At 36.6% G+C, this 22,958-nt stretch overlaps 1 protein-coding gene across 4 annotated transcripts in view; it reads right to left on the bottom strand.

Annotated features, from left to right (window-relative positions):
- The window catches only part of CNTN1 (contactin 1), a 391,570-nt gene that overhangs the window by 25,764 nt on the left and 342,848 nt on the right, over nt 1-22,958 (bottom strand). For all 4 annotated transcript variants that reach the window (XM_063620146.1, XM_063620145.1, XM_055250616.2 and 1 more), the window contains 3 exons: nt 20,529-20,715; nt 17,914-18,026; nt 16,664-16,820 (listed from right to left, as the gene is read on the bottom strand). In XM_063620146.1, the coding sequence (XP_063476216.1) occupies nt 16,664-16,820; nt 17,914-18,026; nt 20,529-20,715 (457 nt within the window). The remainder of the gene's footprint in view (nt 1-16,663; nt 16,821-17,913; nt 18,027-20,528; nt 20,716-22,958) is intronic.

Raw genomic sequence — 22,958 nt, 5'->3', positions numbered from 1 at the left:
AAGCAGTAAGATCACTGGTAGTCTGGGTGGGGGAAAGTAGAAGAACTGCTGGAGTTGGGAGGAGATTTAAGGAAATAAACTAGAAAAAGAAGAATCAGTGGTCAGAGAACACAGTATTTAAAATCAAATTAAAAAAAAGTTTGCAGTTATTAGTAATATCAAGATTTACAGGGGTTCTTAAACTTTTTTGTGTCGTGGACCCATTTAGTGGTCTGTGGATTTCTGAAAATACTGAGAATAATGCTCTTATTACATGCATAAAATATAATATAGAGTTTTTAAAAAACCTATTATATTGAAATTCATTTATAGAAGTATCAAGAAACCAAATGTAAGTTACTAACACATTCAAATAGTATGCTTATTAACACATTAAATAACAGGATCTAGGAGCAGATTTAAGAAATGTATTATTGAAATAATACTTCAACAGCTGAAATATATGAGAATATGTGTGATTGTTATTGGTAACAGAGTAATATGTGACCTAAACTCATATATTTTAAAATGCCAAATTTCACTTAGAAATTCATGAAAATTATAATGTAATTTTTTACCGTCCAAGTTTCAGAAACCCCTCAAATTCAAATTCACCTGAAATCTGTGAATTCCTGTTTAGGTTGTGATCATGAGTGGGTGGCTGAGGCAGGACACAGGACAAGATCATCAGAAAAGAAAATTTAGATAAATTAAGAGGCTAGGGCATTGGATGGATCTTCTACATGGATGTTGATATCCTAAAGATTCACAACTTCTAGGCACATCAGAATTCTAAGGCATCTGTATGGGCTAAGGGTCTTGAGGAGTCAGTCTCTGTACTCTGCCACACCCTCGACTCTTCCTGCGTTTTCTGTAACCTTCAATAACCTTCACTCTTCCTACTTCTCCTGGCCATGTGACCCAAGACTGGTTATTTGCTTCTGAGCCCATTTTTAAGAAAAAGAAGTGAGAGTCAAGTACGCAGGCCCTGAAATGGAAGGTTATAGAAGAAGGACTACTGGCTGGAGAATCTCATACTCTTGAAATTATTCTAAATTATTTATTTGGTTTTGGTCTGGATGATTTTGCAGAAGGTGTCTATAAAAACTGCTTCTAGAATGTCCTTTGCACTGCTCTCATACTGTGAATAGTCTACCAAGAGGCCTGGCTTCTAGCCTTACCCAACTATGGGAATTACTTTGAGACCTAAATGTTCCTTCATAAATCACTAAAGCTGGTCCCTAATGTAGTATCGAATGGACCATTTTAGTATGTTGACATATCACTTTCCAGTTTAAGCGTTTTCTATTCCATTTTATTATGGCATTAAAGGCTTCCAGTTATATTTATGAGAAATTTCAAGGGTTTTATTTTTAACAATCACAAAGTCACTTTCTTTTCTAAATGGTTTTCAAATTTATGTTATAGTGAATAAGTGTCAAATCTCAGGAGAGAAAATTTAAAACCCAGTTCCCTTTCTCAGAACAGACAATTGTCTTTATATTTTCCTAAGAGGGTTACAAATTTCAACATAGCCTATAATGTTTCAAAGGAAAGTGAATTTTGAAGTTTTGTTTTGATGGTTGATGCATTTATCTATTAAAGATAATCTGATTGTTTTAATTAACTTATGTGTTGCTCTTATTTCAGGAGAGAATGTAAAGTAATATCCTATGATCTGGGGCCGGGGGTAGGTGTATCTTAGTTCATCGTTAGGAACAGGATGTTTTCAATCCACTTGAGTGTAAAGAAGAGATATCTTAATGTAACTTTTTATGTCATTAGTAAATCAACATTCATAGAAAAATACAAAATTAGGCTTACCAATAATTCTTCATATAAGACATATCATTGTAAAAGATTATCCATTTTCTCATGACTAATTTATTCATGCATATATCATAAATTGGTTGAAACTTTACAATTAAGTTTCTCAAACCTTGCTGTTTTACATACAGGTGAGAGAAACACATTACTTTTTAGTAAAATTAAAATTTTGCTAATACCCAATACTCAGAAAAATAAAATCATTCTTTGAATAAAGGTATCTCCCTTAGGACTATTGGTTCATTCTCTGAAAATTCTTCACTATAATTACATTCTCCAAAAATGATTAATTCCTTTAATTTCTGACCTCCTTTTCCAAAGCACTCACTATATATGGGAGTTCCTCCTCACGTTAGATTCCAATTTTAGTTCCTTCAGCAATATTCTTTCCAGATTCTACCCTCCCAGTATAACATTCTAAATTTAGAATACATCACCATATGCAGCTATTTGAGGTGAAAGATTTGCCTCATAGATTTCAAAATTGTGGAATAACTAATCTAAAATATAAAACAAAACAAAAACATTTACAGTTTTTATGTCATTAATGATGTAAACCAATCCTTAAATATTCCTCTCTACTTGACTACTTAAATATTATTTAACAGTGATAGAGCCAAATAATGTATTTTTAAAGGATAAACCTGTGTTTCCTGACTTTGTTTGAACCAGAGTTCTTACAACTCAACTTATTGACATAATTCTTGGCAATTTGCCCAGCATCATAAATTGTTTTAATCTCAGTATCCATCTTGTCAGCAATTTCTTTTCTTGAATCCAAAACAATCCTGCATTTTGAAGCTAACATCCTAGCCTTTATGTAAATTTCCATTACTCTTTCTCTGCATTTTTATGAAGCTGCTCTTTGACCTAATTTCCTCGTCTCTAATTTCTCTAAGTGTATATCCTATGTCTGTGTTTACTTACCTCATTATTTAACTTTGAACATCATGCAAAAATCTTTCTCTCTCTGCTTCTTTGCTAATTCACTCTTCATATTTTGCTCAGATATTATTCACTCATCAAGGAAGGTTTTCTCAACCACAGACCAGCCATGAATCTTGATCACTTTGAGCAATTATAGAAATGATATTTAACTAGTTTAAGGAAAGACTTTTGACACAGTTCTGAACATTATGGGGAAGGTTTTTCTGAGGAGCTTCTGTGAAAAGCTGGGCTTCCTTTGAAGATGAAGCTTCAAAGGAGACAGACCCTCTTCTTTCTTGGACATTATAGGGTCTGTGTGATTCCTAACACTTCTGCAGAATCTTGCAACCACAGAGAGGACAGCCTTAGAATGAAGCTGAGACCTCTCAAGTGGAGAAATGGGAAAAAATTGTTCTTTAGTTAAATTTTTGAGACATGATTCCACAAGGGCTTTCTTAAGCAATTTTGAATTGAGAGTTCAGTTGAGAGTTTGTTACTAACAGCTGAAAATATTCTAATATTCATAATATCTAATACATACTCTCTGTTCAGCGATTTTAATTATTCTTTAACTAGAAGTAATAAATCCTTGTTTTCCTTGATCTCCACTTATATTAACCATGCAATTTGCCAACTTTGGGCAACACCAACAAACATCTGCTATCTCTGTTTCCTCCATCTCCATCCAGGCTGGTATGCATTGCAAATGAAGTTATATAATTATGCCAGTTGGTTCTCTGACAAGTTTATGTCATCTGACCTCAGCTGCTTTCTCAATTTTTCTAGATGATTCTCTTTTTCTCTATCTTCACTTGAATGTCTCATAGGCATATTGAACTGGCATATTGAACTCAGCCTGTCAAAATTTGAACTACCTCTTCTTTTCTTCACGTATTTTCAGCAGATGATTCTGTTTTAATACAGAATTCTGCTGCTTGTTTCAGGAGATGATTGTGCTGGTCTGTCTAAATCCTTAAAGTTCCACCATATCCATTTCACATACCTCATAAAATCATCAGAAAATACTGTTGGGTCTTCCTCCATATAAATCCTGAATATAACTGCCTCCCACTTCTACTCTTAGTACACTAGTCAAAGCTGTCTTCATCTTTTGCTTGGACTATCACCTAACTGATCCCCCTGTTTCCAGAGATTCACAGAGATTTGCACCATCATTCATGAGATTTCTACTTCCATTCCAAAGAGTGGTTGAGATGCTCTGTTGTAAAATACAAATCTGATCATGTCACTTCCCACCTTAAAATGGTTCAGTGGCTTCTCATCACCTTTAGGATAAAATTTAAAGTCCTTAATCAGGACCTATAAAACTCTATGATTCAGATTCACCTATGTCTTCCCCATGGCTTGCTTGGCCCCAGCCGTACTGGTCTCCTTGCTGTTCCTTGAACATCTAAACATACAGCCAGTTCAGGGCTTTTGTACTGTTCTGGTGGGAATACATTTCCTTCCCTCCAGATAACTTCTTCGACTTTTCTCTCACTTTATTCCATTTTTTTCCAGCATTTCCTTATCAGAATAAGCCCTTCCCTGGCACTCTTAGTGAAAACAGATGCCTTTGCTCTCTCCCACCTCTCTTTACCTTCCTTGGCTACCTTCAGATATTATCACTATCTGACAAAACTTTATGTATTGCCATATATTATTTATTTTGCCTCCTCCCTTTAAAATGTAAGTTCTATGAGGTTTGCTTAGAGAAATAAGATTTTCACCCACACTATTTTGTGAAAGTTGCTCTCTTGAAACTACCAATGACCTCTGTTTGGCCAGAATTTTGTCCCTCCCAAATTCATATATCGAAGTTCTAACCCCCTAGTACCTCAGAAAGTGACTGCATTTGGGATAGGGTCTTTCAATTGATAATTCAGGTAAAATAAAGTCATTAGAGTGGGTCTAATTCAATATAAATGGAGTCCTTAGAAGAAAGTACAACACGCATGCACACACACACACACACACACACACTGAAGGAAGGCCATGGGAAGACATGGCCATCTACAAGCCAAGGAGAGGGGCCTTAGAAGACACCAACCCTGCCAACACCTTGATCTAGCCTCTAAAATTGTGAGAAAATGAGCAAAGCCACCCAGTCTGTGGTACTGTCATGGCAGCCCTAGAAAACTAATACATAGACCTCCAAAATGCCAACCTAACTATTCTTTACTCAACTACTTCAACCCTCTTTTGACTTTTGCCACTTTAAAATAAATTATGTAAATTAGTATTTTCAAAAACTTTATTTATTTATTTATTTTTGAGATGGAATCTCTGTTGCCCAGGCTGGCATGCGGTGGTGCCATCTTGGCTCACTGCAACCTCAGCCTCCTGGGTTCAAGTGATTCTCCTGCATCAGCCCTCTGAGTAGCTAGGATTACAAGTGTGTGCCACCGTGCCCGGCTAATTTTCATATTTTTAGCAGAGATGGGGTTTCACGATTTTGGTCAGGCTTGTCTCAAACTTCTGGCCTCAAGTGATCCACCCACCTTGGCCTCCCAAAGTGCTGGGATTACAGGCATGAGCCACCACACTGGCCTAAAAACATAATTTAAAAACAATACCATCAATGCCTGTGTACTCACCAGCCAGGCAAAGAAATAGAACACAGGCACTACCCCAGAAGCCTCTTCCTGATAATTCTCCAATCACTCCACAGAGGCGACACTGGACTGAATTTTTCATCAATCATTCTCTTTTTGGGGAAGTTTCACATGTTATATGTAAATATGTGTGTGTGTGTGTGTGTGTGTGTATTTATATTAAACACACAAACCTCTTTAAACATCAATGTATTTTCTATTTTTAAACTTCATATAAATGGGCTTATAGTTATGCGTAGCTTAATGACAGGAATGTCTTCATAGAAATGTGTCATTAGGCAACTTCCTTATTGTGTGAACATGTGACTATATCTAGAAGGCATACTGTATTTATAATCTATTGCTCTCAGGATACAGACCTCCACAGCATAAGCATATTACTGTACTGAATAATGTAGCCAATTGTAATACAATGGCAAGTATTTGTGTATATACATATATATGTATATATATATGTATATACATATATATGTATATATATGTATATACATATGTAAATATAGAAAAGGTACAGCAAAAATGTAGAATTATAATCTTATGAGACCACCATCGTATATGTGGTACATCACTGATGGAAACTTTGTTATGTGATACATGACATTACATGTATTGTTTTGTGACTTTTTGTTTATGTTCAACATTAAATATTTGGGAACTTTTATAATCAGAATTCATCATTTTGCATGAAAATAAACCATACCAATCTATCGTCAATAACATTTAAAAACAAACCTGGACAAATATTTACACAAATATGGCAGGAAAAGTTTTATAATCTTCCTTTATACATTGATTATAACATTTTGAAGAAAGTTCTTAATATGAAACATAGAAAGGGCATGAACAGAATTTTACAGAAATGGAACTATAAACAGCTGTCAAACACATCTGTATATTTACATTAATAGTAATAAAAATAGTGAAATAGTATTTTTGCTTAACAAATATTTTTAAAAGGACAAAATGCTACAAAAATTTGTTTAATGATAAAATGCAGGCATTGCTGTTTAGATGACAGTTTGGCAAGTCTATGCCAAGCCTTTAAAAAGTCATCACCTTTAATCCAGTAATTGCACTTCTAGCAATTTCTAAGAAAACAATTGAGAATCCAGAAAAAAGGTCTATACACAAAGATATCCATTATGAGGTTATCATAATACTGAAAATGAAAATATGGGAAGTAACTAAATATAATGGCTACACTATTATCTATGGGCCTTGGTGATTAGGTTATATTAATCACTATTTTCTGAATCTTGGGTAAATCTTGCTTTTAAATACCTTCATCATATCACTTCAATATCTGGAGCTTTTGTTCTATAATTTTAATGGTGCTACTAAAAATATCAATTTCTATACCATGAAATTGATTTAGAAGCTAAGAGCTAATTTATTTTCCTTCCTTCATTTCATTTCATATTTCCTAAAAAAATCCACATTTGGCTTGGTTCTCTAAGTTAATTTTGATGATTATCATATAAAACTCTTTATTTTTTTAGAAGGTATGAAGCATTTTCTCTCAATCTCAGCATCATTCTTCTTGTTCTCAATGCCCTCTTGTGTCTCCCTGGGGTAAAAATGTGGACACTATATTCCCTGCAGACTCTCCTGCCACCAAAAGGCAGAAGGGGAAGAATTGGGAAGTCATAGAAAAGCAGAAGCCGGGGTCTTCACATACACTCTTTAACCATTTATCCTGGAAAAGATCTTGTTATGATTTGCTTTGCTTCTTAGAGTCATAAAAAAACCTACAGTAGCCTATAAATTAATTATTTCTGAAAGAGAGTGCCTTGTTCTGATTGTGTCTCAGACTTGCTTTCTTTTCTTTCTGTAGGTTTTCTCCCATTCTGTAGGTTGCCTGTTCACTCTGATGGTAGTTTCTTTTGCTGTGCAGAAGCCCTTTAGTTTAATTAGATCCCATTTGTCAATTTTGTCTTTTGTTGCCATTGCTTTTGGTGTTTCAGACATGAAGTCCTTGCCCACGCCTATGTCCTGAATGGTATTGCCTAGGTTTTCTTGTAGGATTTTAATGGTTTTAGGTCTAACATTTAAGTCTTTAATCCATCTTGAATTAATTTTTGTATAAAGTGTAAGGAAGGGATCCAGTTTCAGCTTTCTACATGTCACTAGCTCTATCAACTCCCTCCCCTTTTGTCTCACTCCAATCTATTTTCTGCACAAAAGCAGAAAATGATCTTAAATTAGATCACGTCATTCATCTCCTGAAAGCACATCAACATTTTTTCCATTGAACTTACAAGAAATTACAAACATCTGAGTATTGCCTTTTAGATATAGTCAAGGCCAGGCTGTTCATAACTTCACCCCTCTTACCTCTCCAACCCCATCCCACATGACTCTGTATCCTCACTACACACTAGTTACACCAGCCTCCTTTCAGGTCCTTGACATGACAAGCTCTTCCTTTACCCACACTTTTGTCATATGGCTAGTTCCTGCCCTTTAGATTTCAGCCTACATCACCTTCTTAGTGAGGCTTAACCTAATCATCCTACCAAAAACTGGTCTACCTCTTTTTATATTAGCCACTCATTTTTCCTTGTATTTTTATTAAATATAATTGTTTTATTATTTGTTTGTTAGTTCTTTATTCTTCTGATATCCATTAGAATGGGAGTTTCAGGAGGGTTTGCAATTATTGTAACCAATAGCCCAGCAGAATGCCTGACATATGGTTGGTGTTTAGACACTCATTGAATGAATTAATTTACTAGAGAACAAAATGTTTTTGAAAATATGTAATATTTGAAGAGTAAGTTTTATTTTATCATAGGAAAAAAATAATTGGCACATTATAATACTGAAATATAACTCTGGAGACTAAGACTTTATTTCATTAATGAAAATTATTCTGGTAGAAAGTAAATCTTGGAGTATTATTTTAAAATTTCCTTTCCATTCTTACATGTGTTCCCTCAAGGAATGTTTCAGCAAAATTATTTCTGAGTCTAAGCAAATGAGCAAAATAAAATATTGAAGTTGTTGTGAGAACTTGGTAGCAGCTAATGGAAACCTTAGGGACAATTTCAAAAAACCCAGGTTAGTTTAGATACAGAGGTGCTATTTATGGCCTGACATAGAGTTAAAATGTGCTTCTAGAAGTTGTACTCAAAGCTTCTGAAGGACAATGAAGACTCTGGAAATTCCGTGTGCTGGAAGTTGTCCAACAACTGCTGGATCAAACTTGGTCACTGCAGGAGTTATGTTATTAATCATCAAGGCTATGAGTTGCCTCCCGAAGTTGAATTTAGAGACTCACAAAATATTACTTTGTCCAAATAATTTATCTTCCAACTTCATGTTTGTTACAAAACTGGGAGTGCTAAGTACATTTATACGGTTAGGCAAGGCTTTGAGTGATTAGTCATGATTCAATGGTAATGAAGAGAATATGTATTTTAGAGGTGATTTAAATGTAAGCTATTTGTCAATCTAAAAATATATAGGCTAGATTTATATACTTGAATACTCAAATTGATCCCATGAAAAATGGTGTAAAGGAAAACAAAATATTTGGTTATTTCTAGATGGTTGAAGAGACAGCATTTCCCGAATGACAATATCTGATTGTATCTTAATCACAGACTAAATTTAATAACATATGAAATGAATCTAAACGTGCTACTATCCTCTTGTCCCTCTTACACCGCAAGACTTAGGAAGTGGAGAAGGGAGCGCAGGAGTAGTGATGGAGTTAAACATATAAAAGTTCTACCCAAAAAACAGTTTTCTAGACCTTCTTCTGCTACTGGGCAGAAGAGGACTAAGCAAAACAACAAAATGTGTTTTCCATCACAGTGTTTAAGTCAGTGGGTTTGATTATACGTTTTAACTTAATATCTTGGAGTTAACAAAAATAGTAGGTTAACTATTCAGATTACATCATCGGTGGTAATATCAGGATAAATTACAGATTTATTAGAAGACAAAATACAAAAAATGAATATATAGTAACTTTAAATCAAATGGAAAATATGCCTTGCTCTTTTAGAATCTATCCTAGACATCCACCACTGCCTTCTTTCCAGTTCAGGACATCATTACATCATTATTTTTATTATTTTTATTTTTTATAGTTTTTTTTATTATACTTTAGGTTTTAGGGTACATGTGCACAATGTGCAGGTTTGTTACATATGTAGCCATGTGCCATGTTGATTTCCTGCACCCATTAACTCGCCATTTAGCATTAGGTATATCTCCTAATGCTGTCCCTCCCCCCTCCCCCAACCCGAAAACAGTCCCCAGAGTGTGATGTTCCCCTTCCTCTGTCCATGAGTTCTCATTGTTCAATTCCCCCCTATGAGTGAGAACATGTGGTGTTTGGATTTTGGTCCTTGTGATAGTTTACTGAGAATGATGTTTTCCAGTTTCATCCATGTCCCTACAAAGGACAGGAACTCATCATTTTTTATGGCTGCATAGTATTCCATGGTGTATATGTGCCACATTTGCTTAATCCAGTCTATCGTTGTTGGACATTTGGGTTGGTTCCAACTCTTTGCTATTGTGAATAGTGCCTCAATAAACATACGTGTGCATGTGTCTTTATAGCAGCATGATTTACAGTCCTTTGGGTATATACCCAGTAATGGGATGGCTGGGTCAAATGGTATTTCTAGTTCTAGATCCCTGAGGAATCGCCACACTGACTTCCACAATGGTTGAACTAGTTTACAGTCCCACCAACAGTGTAAAAGTGTTCCTATTTCTCCACATCCTCTCCAGCACCTGTTGTTTCCTGATTTTTTTAATGATGGCCATTCTAACTGGTGTGAGATGGTATCTCACTGTGGTTTTGATTTGCATTTCTCTGATGGCCAGTGATGATGAGCATTTCTTCATGTGTTTTTTGGCTGCATAAATGTCTTCTTTTGAGAAGTGTCTGTTCATGTCCTTTGCCCACTTTTTGATGGGGTTGTTTGTTTTTTTCTTGTAAATTTGTTTGAGTTCATTGTAGATTCTGGATATTGGCCCTTTGTCAGATGAGTAGGTTGCAAAAATTTTCTCCCATTCTGTAGGTTGCCTGTTCACTCTGATGGTAGTTTCTTTTGCTGTGCAGAAGCCCTTTAGTTTAATTAGATCCCATTTGTCAATTTTGTCTTTTGTTGCCATTGCTTTTGGTGTTTCAGACATGAAGTCCTTGCCCACGCCTATGTCCTGAATGGTATTGCCTAGGTTTTCTTGTAGGATTTTAATGGTTTTAGGTCTAACATTTAAGTCTTTAATCCATCTTGAATTAATTTTTGTATAAGGTGTAAGGAAGGGATCCAGTTTCAGCTTTCTACATATGGCTAGCCCGTTTTCCCAGCACCATTTATTAAATAGGGAATCCTTATCCCATTTCTTGTTTTTGTCAGGTTTGTCAAAGATCAGATAGTTGTAGATATGCGGCATCATTTCTGAGGACTCTGTTCTGTTCCATTGATCTATGTCTCTGTTGTGCTACCAGTACCATGCTGTTTTGGTTACGGTAGCCTTGTAGTATAGTTTGAAGTCAGGTAGCGTGATGCCTCCAGCTTTGTTCTTTTGGCTTAGGATTGACTTGGCGATGCGGGCTCTTTTTTGGTTCCATATGAACTTTAAAGTCGTTTTTTCCAATTCTGTGAAGAAAGTCATTGGTAGCTTGATGGGGATGGGATGGCATTGAATCTATAAATTACCTTGGGCAGTATGGCCATTTTCACGATATTGATTCTTCCAACCCATGAGCATGGAATGTTCTTCCATTTGTTTGTATCCTCTTTTATTTCATTGAGCAGTGGTTTGTAGTTCTCCTTGAAGAGGTCCTTCACATCCCTTGTAAGTTGGATTCCTAGGTATTTGATTCTCTTTGAAGCAATTGTGAATGGGAGTTCACTCATGATTTGCCTCTCTGTTTGTCTGTGATTGGTGTACAAGAATGCTTGTGATTTTTGTACATTGATTTTGTATCCTGAGACTTTGCTGAAGTTGCTAATCAGCTTGAGGAGATTTTGGGCTGAGACAATGGGGTTTTCTAGATATACAATCATGTCATCTGCAAACAGGGACAATTTGACTTCCTCTTTTCCTAATTGAATACCCTTTATTTCCTTCTCCTGCCTGATTGCTCTGGCCAGAACTTCCAGCACTATGTTGAATAGGAGTGGTGAGAGAAGGCATCCTTGTCTTGTGCCAGCTTTCAAATGGAATGCTTCCAGTTTTTGCCCTTTCAGTATGATATTGGCTGTGGGTTTGTCATAGATAGCTCTTTTTATTTTGAGATACGTCCCATCAATACCTAATTTATTGAGTTTTTAGCATGAAGGGTTGTTGAATTTTGTCAAAGGCCTTTTCTGCATCTATTGAGATAATCATGTGGTTTTTGTCTTTGGTTCTGTTTATATGCTGGATTACATTTATTGATTTGCGTATGTTGAACCAGCCTTGCATCCCAGGGATGAAGCCCACTTGATCATGGTGTATAAGCTTTTTGATGTGCTGCTGGATTCGGTTTTCCAGTATTTTATTGAGGATTTTTGCATCAATGTTCATCAAGGATATTGGTCTGAAATTCTCTTTTTTGGTTATGTCTCTGCCAGGCTTTGGTATCAAGACGATGCTGGCTTCATAAAATGTGTTAGGGAGGATTCCCTCTTTTTCTATTGATTGGAATAGTTTCAGAAGGAATGGTACCAGTTCCTCCTTGTACCTCTGGTAGAATTCAGCTGTGAATCCATCAGGCCCTGGAGTCTTTTTGGTTGGTAAGCTATTGATTATTGCCACAATTTCAGAGCCTGTTATTGGTCTATTCAGAGATTCAACTTCTTCCTGATTTAGTCTTGGGATGGTGTAAGTGTCGAGGAATTTATCCATTTCTTCTAGATTTTCTAGTTTATTTGCCTAGAGGTGTTTGTAGTATTCTCTGATGGTAGATTGTATTTCTGTGGGATCGGTGGTGATATCCCCGTTTTCATTTTTTATTGCATCTATTTGATTCTTCTCTCTTTTCTTCTTTATTAGTCTTACTAGCGGTCTATCAATTTTGTTGATCTTTTCAAAAAACCAGCTCTTGGATTCATTAATTTTTTGAAGGGTTTTTTTGTGTCTCTATTTCCTTCAGTTCTGCTCTGATTTTAGTTATTTCTAGCCTTCTGCTAGCTTTTGAATGTGTTTGCTCTTGCTTTTCTAGTTCTTTTAATTGTGATGTTAGGGTGTCAATTTTGGATCTTTCCTGCTTTCTCTTGTGGGCATTTAGTGCTATAAATTTCCCTCTACACACTGCTTTGAATGTGTCCCAGAGATTCTGGTATGTTGTGTCTTTGTTCTCATTGGTTTCAAAGAACATCTTTATTTCTGCCTTCATTTCATTATGTCCCCAATAGTCATTCAGGAGCAGGTTGTTCAGTTTCCATGTAGTTGAGTGGTTTTGAGTGAGTTTCTTAATCCTGAGTTCTAGTTTGATTGCACTGTGGTCTGAGAGACAGTTTCTTATAATTTCTGTTCTTTTACATTTGCTGAGGACTGCTCTACTTCCAACTATGTGCTCAATTTTGGAATAGGTGTGGTGTGGTGCTGAAAAAAATGTATATTCTGCAGAGCTGAGTTCAATTCCTGGATATCCTTGTTAACTTTCTGTCTTGTTGATCTGTCTAATGTTGACAGTGGGGTGTTAAAATCTCCCATTATTATTGTGTGGGAGTTTAAGTCCCTTTGTAGGTCACTCAGCACTTGCTTTATGAATCTGGGTGCTCCTGTGTTGGGTGCATATATATTTAGGATAGTTAGCTCTTCTTGTTGAATTGATCCCTTTACCATTATGTAATGGCCTTCTTTGTCTCTTTTGATCTTTGTTGGTTTAAAGTCTATTTTATCAGAGACTAGGATTGCAACTCCTGCCTTTTTTTGTTTTCCATTTCCTTGATAGATCTTCCTCCATCCCTTTATTTTGAGTCTATGTGTGTCTCTGCACCTGAGATGGGTTTCCTGAATACAGCACACTGATGGGTCCTGACTCCTTATCCAGTTTGCCAGTCTGTGTCTTTTAATCGGAGCATTTAGCCCATTTACATTTAACGTTAATATTGTTATGTGTGAATCTGATCCTGTCATTATGATGTTAGTTGGTTATTTTGCTCATTAGTTGATGCAGTTTCTTCATAGCTTCGATGGTCTTTACAATTTGGCATGTTTTTGCAGTGGCTGGTACTGGTTGTTCCTTTCCATGTTTAGTGCTTCCTTCAGGAGCTCTTTTAGGGCAGGCCTGGTGGTGACAAAATCACTCAGCGTTTGCTTGTCTGTAAGGTATTTTATTTCTACTTCACTTATGAAGCTTAATTTGGCTGGATATGAAATTCTGGGTTGAAAATTCTTCTCTTTAAGAATGTTGAATATTGGCCCCCACTCTCTTCTGGCTTGTAGAGTTTCTGCCTAGAGATCAGCTGTTAGTCTGATGGGCTTCCCTTTGTGGGTAACCCGATCTTTCTCTCTGGCTGCCCTTAACATTTTTTCCTTCATTTCAACTTTGGTGAATCTGACAATTATGTGTCTTGGAGTTGCTCTTCTCGAGGAGCATCTTTGTGGTGTTCTCTGTATTTCCTGAATCTGAATGTTGGCCTGCCTTGCTAGATTGGGGAAGTTCTGGATAATATCTTGCAGAGTGTTTTCCAACTTGGTTCCATTCTCCCTGTCATTTTCAGGTACACCAATCAGACGTTGGTTTGGTCTTTTCACATAGTCCCAAATTTCTTGGAGGCTTTGTTCATTTCTTTTTATTCTTTTTTCTCTAAACTTCCCTTCTCACTTCATTTCATCCATTTCATCTTCCATCAGCGATACCCTTTCTTCCAGTTGATTGCATCTGCTACCAAGTCTTCTGCAGTCTCCACGTAGTTCTCGATACTTGGCTTTCAGCTCCATCAGCTCCTTTAAGCCCTTCTCTCCATTGGTTATTTTAGTTATCCATTTGTCTAATTTTTTTTCAAAGTTTTTAACTTCTTTGCTATTGTTCTGAGTTTCCTCCCGTAGCTCGGAGTAGTTTGATTGTCTGAAGCCTTCTTCTCTCAACTCGTCAAAGTCATCCTCCGTCCAGCTTTGTTCCATTGCTGGTGAGGAACTGCGTTCCTTTGGAGGAGGAGAGGTGCTCTGCTTTTTAGAGTTTCCAGTTTTTCTGCTCTGTTTTTTCCCCATCTTTATGGTTTTATCTACTTTTGGTCTTTGATGATGGTGATGTACAGATGGGTTTTTGGTGTGGATGTCCTTTCTGTTTGTTAGTTTTCCTTCTACCAGACAGGACCCTCAGCTGCAGGTCTGTTGGAGTTTACTAGAGGTCCACTCCAGACTCTGTTTGGCTGGGTGTCAGCAGCGGTGGCTGCAGAACAGCGGATTTTCGTGAGACCACAAATTCAGCTGTCTGATAGTTCCTCTGGAAGTTTTGTCTCAGAGGAGTACCCAGCAGAGTGAGGTGTCAGTCTGTCCCTACTGGGGGGGGGCCTCCCAGTTAGGCTGCTCAGGGGTGAGGGACCCACTTTAGGAGGCAATCTGTCCATTCTCAGATCTCCAGCTGCGTGCTGGGAGAACCACTACTCTCTTCAAAGCTGTCAGTCAGACAGGGACATTTAAGTCTGCAGAGGTTCTTGCTGACTTTTTGTTTGTCTGTGCCCTGCCCTCAGAGGTGGAGCCTACAGAGGCAGGCAGGCCTCCTTGAGCTGTGGTGGGCTCCACCCAGTTCGAGCTTCCTGGCTGCTTTGTTTACCTAAGCAAGCCTGGGCAATGGCGGGCGCCCCACCCCCAGCCTCGCTGCCACCTTGCAGTTTGATCTCAGACTGCTGTGCTAGCAATCAGTGAGACTCCGTGGGCATAGGACCCTCTGAGCCAGGTGTGGGACACAATCTCCTAGTGTGCTGTTTTCCAGGCCCGTTGGAAAAGCGCAGTATTAGGGTGGGACTGACCCAATTTTCCAGGTGCTGTCTGTTAGCCGTTTCTTTGACTAGGAAAGGGAACTCCCTGTCCCCTTGCACTTCCCAAGTGAGGCAATGCCTCGCCCTGCTTCGGCTCGCGCACAGTGCGCTTCACCAACTGTCTTGCACCCACTGTTTGGCACTCCCTAGTGAGATGAAACCGGTACCTCAAACAGAAATGCAGAAATCACCTGTCTTGTGTGTCGCTCAGGCTGGGAGCTGGAGACCGGAGCTGTTCCTATTCGGCCATCTTGGCTCCACCCCCAAAGCCAGCATTTATTAAATACCTTTAAATACTCTGGCATTGTGTTAAAGGATTTTTTGTTGGTTTAATATATAGCGTATTCATTTATTTAGATCAAAATCACCAAATTTTCAATTTTCTTTTTTTTTTTTTAGTTTTCTTAAAATTTAACTTTTATTTTAAGTTCAGGGGTATATGTGCAGATTTGTTATACAGGTAAACTTGTGTCATGGGGTTTGTTGTACAGATTAACCAAATTTTCTTATAAATTATTTATTATCATCTTTGATCTAGGATCTTCTGGTAATGTCAAAGCCTCTCATACATTTCTCAAATTAACATCTGTTGAAATTCAGTATAATTAAACTATATCATGCATATAGGTTGAGAAAAATATGTCAAAAATTAAATAACAGAGTGCTACAAATTAAAAAAAAGAAATGACTGCCTCAAATATATGTATTTCCAAATCAAACAAAGGTGTGAGAAATAGAGTTTGTAGAAAAGGAATAGATAAGATAGAGAAAGAGAAAAGACAAAGGGGCTATAATTTAGTGTTTTTCTCTTTTGTTACTATATCAATATCTATAGACCAAGTGAAAGAAAGTTAGAAGAGTATTAAAAATAGCCTAGTATATTTCCTTTTGATATAAGAGAAGTTGGGTTATTATTAAATAATAGCCTAGTATTATCTAGTATTCAATAAATTATGCCATTTTAATTGTGCTTTTTATTTGAAAATATTTAATTGACAAAGATTAAATATATTCAAGGTGAACAACATGAGGATTTGATATATGTATTCATTGTATAATGATAACCACAATCAAACTAATACATCCCATACTGTATATTGGATCCCAAAAACTTGTTCGTCTTATGTCTGAAAGATTTCAGCTGTGCTTTGACATCCAGATAATAATCAAGAAGTATGTGGTATGTCACAGACTTACTTTTGTGACTCATAAGAGGAGAAATACCAAGTTTCAGGGAATCCTTGATATGTCCAATCTACTTAGGAAAATATGGACACTGGTGTGAGTATCAGGCTTATCCCTACCCTTGGGAATCCAAAGGGTCTATAAACTCCCAAATACTTAGTTGAAGTGTGTCTTAAATGACTCACTTACCTGAAATTTTGACTTGAGACACCACTCCATCTCCTCCATCACTGTGTGCGCGAACCTCCACAACGTATTCTCCATCTCTGGGGATTGGGACTTCTATGGAGTGTTTGTGAGTTGAATACAGCTTGCCGTCATGCTGGCCATCAGGTCTGTAGAGTACCTTATGAAGTACCGAAATGTAAATATGCAGTAAAGTCATAATAATGAGCCAATGCTCTAACACTAAATAATGAGCCAATGCTCTAACACTAAAACCAGAATAAAAATGCTTACACTTTGATTAACAGAAAGTAATAAATTTAAAAGTAAGTTTAAAACTAGATGAAAAAATCATGTTAGTTTCAATTCACAATAGTTGATTTTTGCAAGTTTGTAGGATTATCCAAGGAGATGTGACTTAAGCATCTGAATTTTATTTTTTGAGATGACCCAAAATAAAAATACAGAAAGAATGAGTCTTTTTAAGAAAAAAGTCCAAAATGAGAACTTTTAAAATATATTGAAATGGTCTGAAAATTGTCTCTCAATTTTTATTTTTACCATTTTCCATAAAATTTGGTATCCAGTGAAAAATGTGATAGTGTGTGATATAAAGAATATATTTAAAATAAGCTTTTCTCCTTTTTATTCATTTATAAACAGTTTATCAAGGAGTTTGCTGGGTGCTGGGCAACCCTATCATAATCATTGCCAAACAAAAATAGTTTCGTTCTCTCTCCTCCTTAAGCTCTGATTATTCTATCTTTAAAGTATTCTACTTATCTTACACTTTTGACATAACATTTTGCTGAAATTCACTGAAGATAATGTTTTCCATTTCAAAATGTATCATGGCACTATGTCGTCTGATTCTGCTCTACAACTATTAAATAGAATAAGAAAGCTGAATGGGGCCGGCCGTGGTGGCTCATGCCTGTAATCCCAGCACTTTGGGAAGTTGACGTAGGTGGATAATTTGGGGTCAGGAGTTCGAGACCACCCTGGCCAAGACGGTGAAACCCTGTCTCTACTAAAAATACAAAAATTAGCTGGGCATGGGTGTGGGCACCTGTAATCCCAGCTACTTGGGAGGCTGAGGCAGGAGAATCACTTGAACCCAGGAAGCAGAGGATGCAATGAGCCAAGATTATACCACTGCACTCCAGCCTGGGTGACAGAGCAAAATTCCATCTCAAGAAAAGAAAAGAAACCCATCTTGGGTTTCACTGCAACAGCAAGAATTGCAAACATTAATCATCACTATTTGTATATACCTTATATCCCGTCACTGTAGATTCATTTGATAGTGCAACGACATGATCCCAGGTGATTATATAGCGTGAACCAGACCTTATTGAACTGATGATCCTTGGAGGCTGGCTAGGAGCTGTGAAAAGTAGTAATATGCAATCAATGGTCACTATATCCAATCTTGATTCTGCATATTCTATTGCATCAGGTATTATAATGCTGATGATAATGACCACCACCATCTAGTTTCAATAAGTGTTTACTATATGCCAGGCACTATGCTAAGCACTTTACATCCATGAGTCCATTTAATGTACCCCATTGCCCTGTGAGCTTGGTAATATGACCTTTATTCTCTTCTCATCATGCTCTACTTGGGTTTCTTTCTCCACTAGTCTTTTGAAATTGCTATTTGCAAGGTCATCAATCACCTTCACTTGGCTAAATCTAATGTCACTTGTTTATTCTTTTTTAAATTTAACATTTTTTGAGCATTTCACAGAATTGACCATCTTCTTTCTTGAATCTCTCGTTTTTTCTTAAATTCAGATCTTAACTGGGTTTTCCTTCTACCTCATGGGCTGCTGCTTCCCATTATTCGTGCTTAGCTGGCTCCCTCTGTCAACTTGTAACTGTTGGATGATTTAGGACTTCATCTATGTACCTTTTCTACTGATCTTCCCTAAGTACTGACACTTAGGCCCATGGCTTTAAATATTCACAGTTCTGTCTCTAGCCCTAATCTCTCCTTCAACCTCTAGACATACGTGGCTAGAGATCTATCTAGGCAGATATCAGCCTATTTCTACTTGAGTCTCTAAAAGATTTCTCAAATGTAATATAATCAAATGTAATATGTTTTTCAAATGTAATATAATGTCAAGTATCCTCAAATCTTTCTCCAATGAGTCTTTGCCATCGTCAGCAGATGGCACAACCAACCCCCCTAGTTTCTCAAGCAGAAATTTGGTATTTAGTCTCTCATCCCACTCATTGCCAACACCCAAATTGGCAGCAAGTTGTCAACTCTGCCTACAGAAAACTTTCCACTTCTATCTCCATTTTCACTTAGTGCTAGCCACTATCAATTCTCTCCTTGACTGCTGAAATAGTCTCCTAATTGGCTTTTCTGCTTCCACTGTTAACCCACCACAATTCATTTTCTGTCCAGAAGCCGGAACGATTTTTTAAAAAACAACATCATAAATTAGATATCACTCTCTGTTTTAAAATCGTTCAATGGCTTCTTAGCATGTTTGGAAAGAACTCAAACTCATTACAATTACTTACAAGGTTCTCCCAATTGGGTCCCAGAATGCTTCCCCCTCCTTACTCAGAACCCATGCCCTGGACCCAGTGGCCTTTCCACACCTAAAATATTTTAAGTGCTCTCCACCTTAAGGTTTTGTACTACTTAGAGTGCAAAGAACCTTAAGGCTCTGCCTAAAGCTCTTCACATAGAGGGTTCTTCTTATCATTTATCACTCAAATCATAGCTTAACTGGCATCTTCTCAGAGGCCTTTCCTGGCCACCCAATCGGAATTTCACTTTTATCTAAGTCACTTTACTTCTGTCTATTTATTCATTTTATTGCCCTGTCATCTGCTTTAATCCCACTTATTTATTTGTCAGAGTTTGTGTTTGTTTGAAGTTTCTATCTCATTTCATTAGCTTGTAAACCATGTGAGAAGAGCACCTTGGACTGGGTTTGATCCCTTTTGTATCCTCACCATCAAGAATAGTGCTGAGCACACAGCGTATTTTTGATGAATGAATAAATACATGAACAAATGGAAAAAGAACAAAAAATGAATGCTCCTTTTACGAATTAGAAAACTGACGTTTAGGTAATTTATCTATTGTCATACATTTAGCAAGTGGCAGAGACAGATGTCAAACACATGTTAGACGCCAAATTCTAGTTCTTGTCACTACATTCTGTCATCTCACTGGGAGAGTCTCTGTCCCAAAGTGAATTTCATAAATTTGCAAACTCTAATGGTAATGACATCTTCAGATTCTTGAGACATTCCCTAGAGTCCTACATACAAATTCTCCTTTTTTATTTATTCCACTTGGGTTCAAGAATAGAGATATCAAAATGAATCCAGAGAGATTAGAATGACCAGAATGTGAGCAGGGATAGGGGTCTTGTTTTATGAACCACCTAAAACATACAGTACTAGAACATACAGTAATAAGAGAGTAAGCGTAATGCTACACATTTAACTTGCATTGCACTGTGCAATGACAGAGGTTTATAAATTAAAGCAGGTAAAAATAAGCAGAATTTTAGTTTTCACATGCTGTTGATGTACTCCTATGAAAACAATGTTTAAATTAGTAAGTACAGGGTTAAGACAAGTTAATGGCACAAAATTTGAGAGGACAGCCTTTACAAAAGGGTAGTTTTCTAACTTTATTTCTATAATGGAATATTTAATGTGTGAGGGTATTTTTCACATTTTTTCGTCATCTACAATAACTCACGTTTTAAGGGAAATCTTGTGTGGCTGTAAAGGGTATTGAAAAATGTGCTCACGTAGCTAGGAAGGAAATTTCCTTCAAATATATTCGCATCGTGATTGAATCCAGTGGTAGTTTTTGACAAGTCTAAAAGCAAAACGTGAGACTCACGTGCTTTCTTGGTGAAAGCCTCAATCATGTCACTTGGAGGTCCACACCCTGCACTATTGCAGGCCCCGACTTCTATAAAATACTGGGTGTCTGGCAGAAGGTTCTCGAGCCTGGCTGAGTACTCTTGGCTGGTGACTTGAACTCTGTTTGCAGCTTCTTCTTTGTCATGGGCAGCCCAGTACCGAATCTGCAAACATTCAGGATGAGTTATATTTTGCCAAGATTTAGAGTCTTCAGCTATGAAAAGTTCTCTTCAACTGGTTCTGTTACCATTGGTGTTGGCTGATCGTCATATTTTCAAATCTTTCTTAATGATATCTACCCTTCTATCAGCCTTAGAATGTAGTACAGCACACAGGACAGAAATGATTAAAGATGCGAAAAGTGAATCAAAGTCTTACTTCATTGCCCAAAATAGTTTTACATTGACTAAAAAAAATAAAAAATAAAAAATTTAAAAATCCCAAAAACTTTGCAGCAGACTTACTTTCAAAATATAAAAGTGGTCTCCATTTGGAAGTATTTGTCACTATAATTTTTATCATTTATTTCCCTGTTTTACTTCTGTTTGCATGATTTCAAACTTGTTCTGAGCCATTCTTGAAGCAGTTGGAGAGGACTATAATTTTGCTGGATAAAAATAGTTACTATGTGGCCTAGAACATGCTAAAGTAATACTTTCTTCTAGCTCCTTTCAGAAGTAAGTATCTAATGTTATTTCCTTTGAACCCATATAGAAGCTTGATATCAAACAAATATATCTAATAACTGCATAAACTGTAGAAATTATTTACCCATGAAATAATTTTTTTTAAAAGTTATCGATTTTTTTATTAGAAATGATTAATTTTGTCAAATAATTACAGGATTCCTTTTCTCTTAAAGTTTAAGAAAAGTTATGGATTATAATTTTCATCTTTAAATAAAGGCTTTTTTTGCATTCAGGATTTATAATTATATCTAAGGTATGAATAAAATGAATAAAAATATGTAATATAAGAATAAAAAGAAAAGGATTATTTGTAACTATCCTGATATTTTACATATTTTAGATGCCCTGTCTATAAAATAGCAGGATTATAATTTCACAATTAACCAAAATGCCTAGATTAAAATGTCTAATAATAATATAATCCTGCATTTATTTACATAAAAATGTAAGAAACTATTATGAAGTGCAACAGGATGGCTCAAATTCACTTGGCAAAAGTGAGGTTTATATGTTGAATGAGCACATTTCTGAACATTCAGGAGTGGATGAATGCTTCCCTTTTCATCCCAGGCAGGGCAGCTTCAGAGGCACATTTATAAAAGTCCTCAAAGGTCTCAAGGGATGGAGTACCAGTTGCCCACAGTGGTTGCCAACAAGACAAATAGCACGTTTGTATCTGAGCTCCCCCCTTTCCTGTTCACTCTGCCTTTTCCTCATACCTGCTTCCTAGGATCATATTGAAAATAAACAATGAACAACAATAATAAACAACCTTTCTCCACATGTTTGTTTGAGGCTCTGTTTCAAAGAGATCAAGACCAAAACGGATGTCTTCTCCAAAATAAGAAAATAAAGCACTTTCTAAGTAATCAGTTTCAGCTCACCATAATAATTTAAACTTTAAAAACATTTGAGTAGACTATACAGGATTGTTCATCTTTTATGATGACTGTGAAATCAGTCATCTGCATTAATCTCTAATTCAGCTGCTAAAGTTTTTGCATTCATTATTCCTGGTAGCCTATTTTACTTATTTTCATTAAATTAATTAAGTGAATATTTTACCTGCTGGGTGAGCAAACTAAGTCTTCTGTGGATTCCTGGGCAAAAGCCCAAAGTTCCAAAATGCCCTTGATAAGAAAGACTTCTTGTATTCTTCTAGCTTACCTACACTATAGAAAAACTCACTGGGTGTTAAGATTGAAAGTGGGGAGCTCTTTAACCAAGTAAGAGAAAAAAATACTAAGTGACATAAACATTCTACTGAGATACACTTTAAAACCACAAGGGAAGAGATTGTCTTTAAATTCAGTTGCTCACAATTCTCATTTGAAATGTCAGGAAATGAACCTTGAGATGGTGTCAATCAGGCAGGAGTCAGGGCTTTCCAGCTTTATATTTTATGTTTTCAATGTCCTGCTTTCTTTCTGTGTATCTTTATACACAGAAAAATATAGATCCATCGTATATTTTCATGGGAAGTGCAATGGGGTATTAGTTTTCACCATAATCTATCTTGTTAAACCATTGGCTTCTCCCATCATATTTTAAAATGGAAACAATAACCGCATTATAGTCAGTCAAGACCCCCCTCCCCCCTACCGGCCACAGTCACAGAAGCATTTCCCGCAGAACAATAAATAATATGGATTTTTCTCTTTTAAGTGTTCATGCTTGTCTCTTTGATATTCAAGACCCTGTGTGAAAGGTTTAAAAGG

This window comes from Symphalangus syndactylus, chromosome 17, assembly GCF_028878055.3.
Source record: "Symphalangus syndactylus isolate Jambi chromosome 17, NHGRI_mSymSyn1-v2.1_pri, whole genome shotgun sequence".
Taxonomy (NCBI): Eukaryota; Metazoa; Chordata; class Mammalia; order Primates; family Hylobatidae; genus Symphalangus; species Symphalangus syndactylus.
This window is presented reverse-complemented; position numbering and strand designations above follow the sequence as displayed.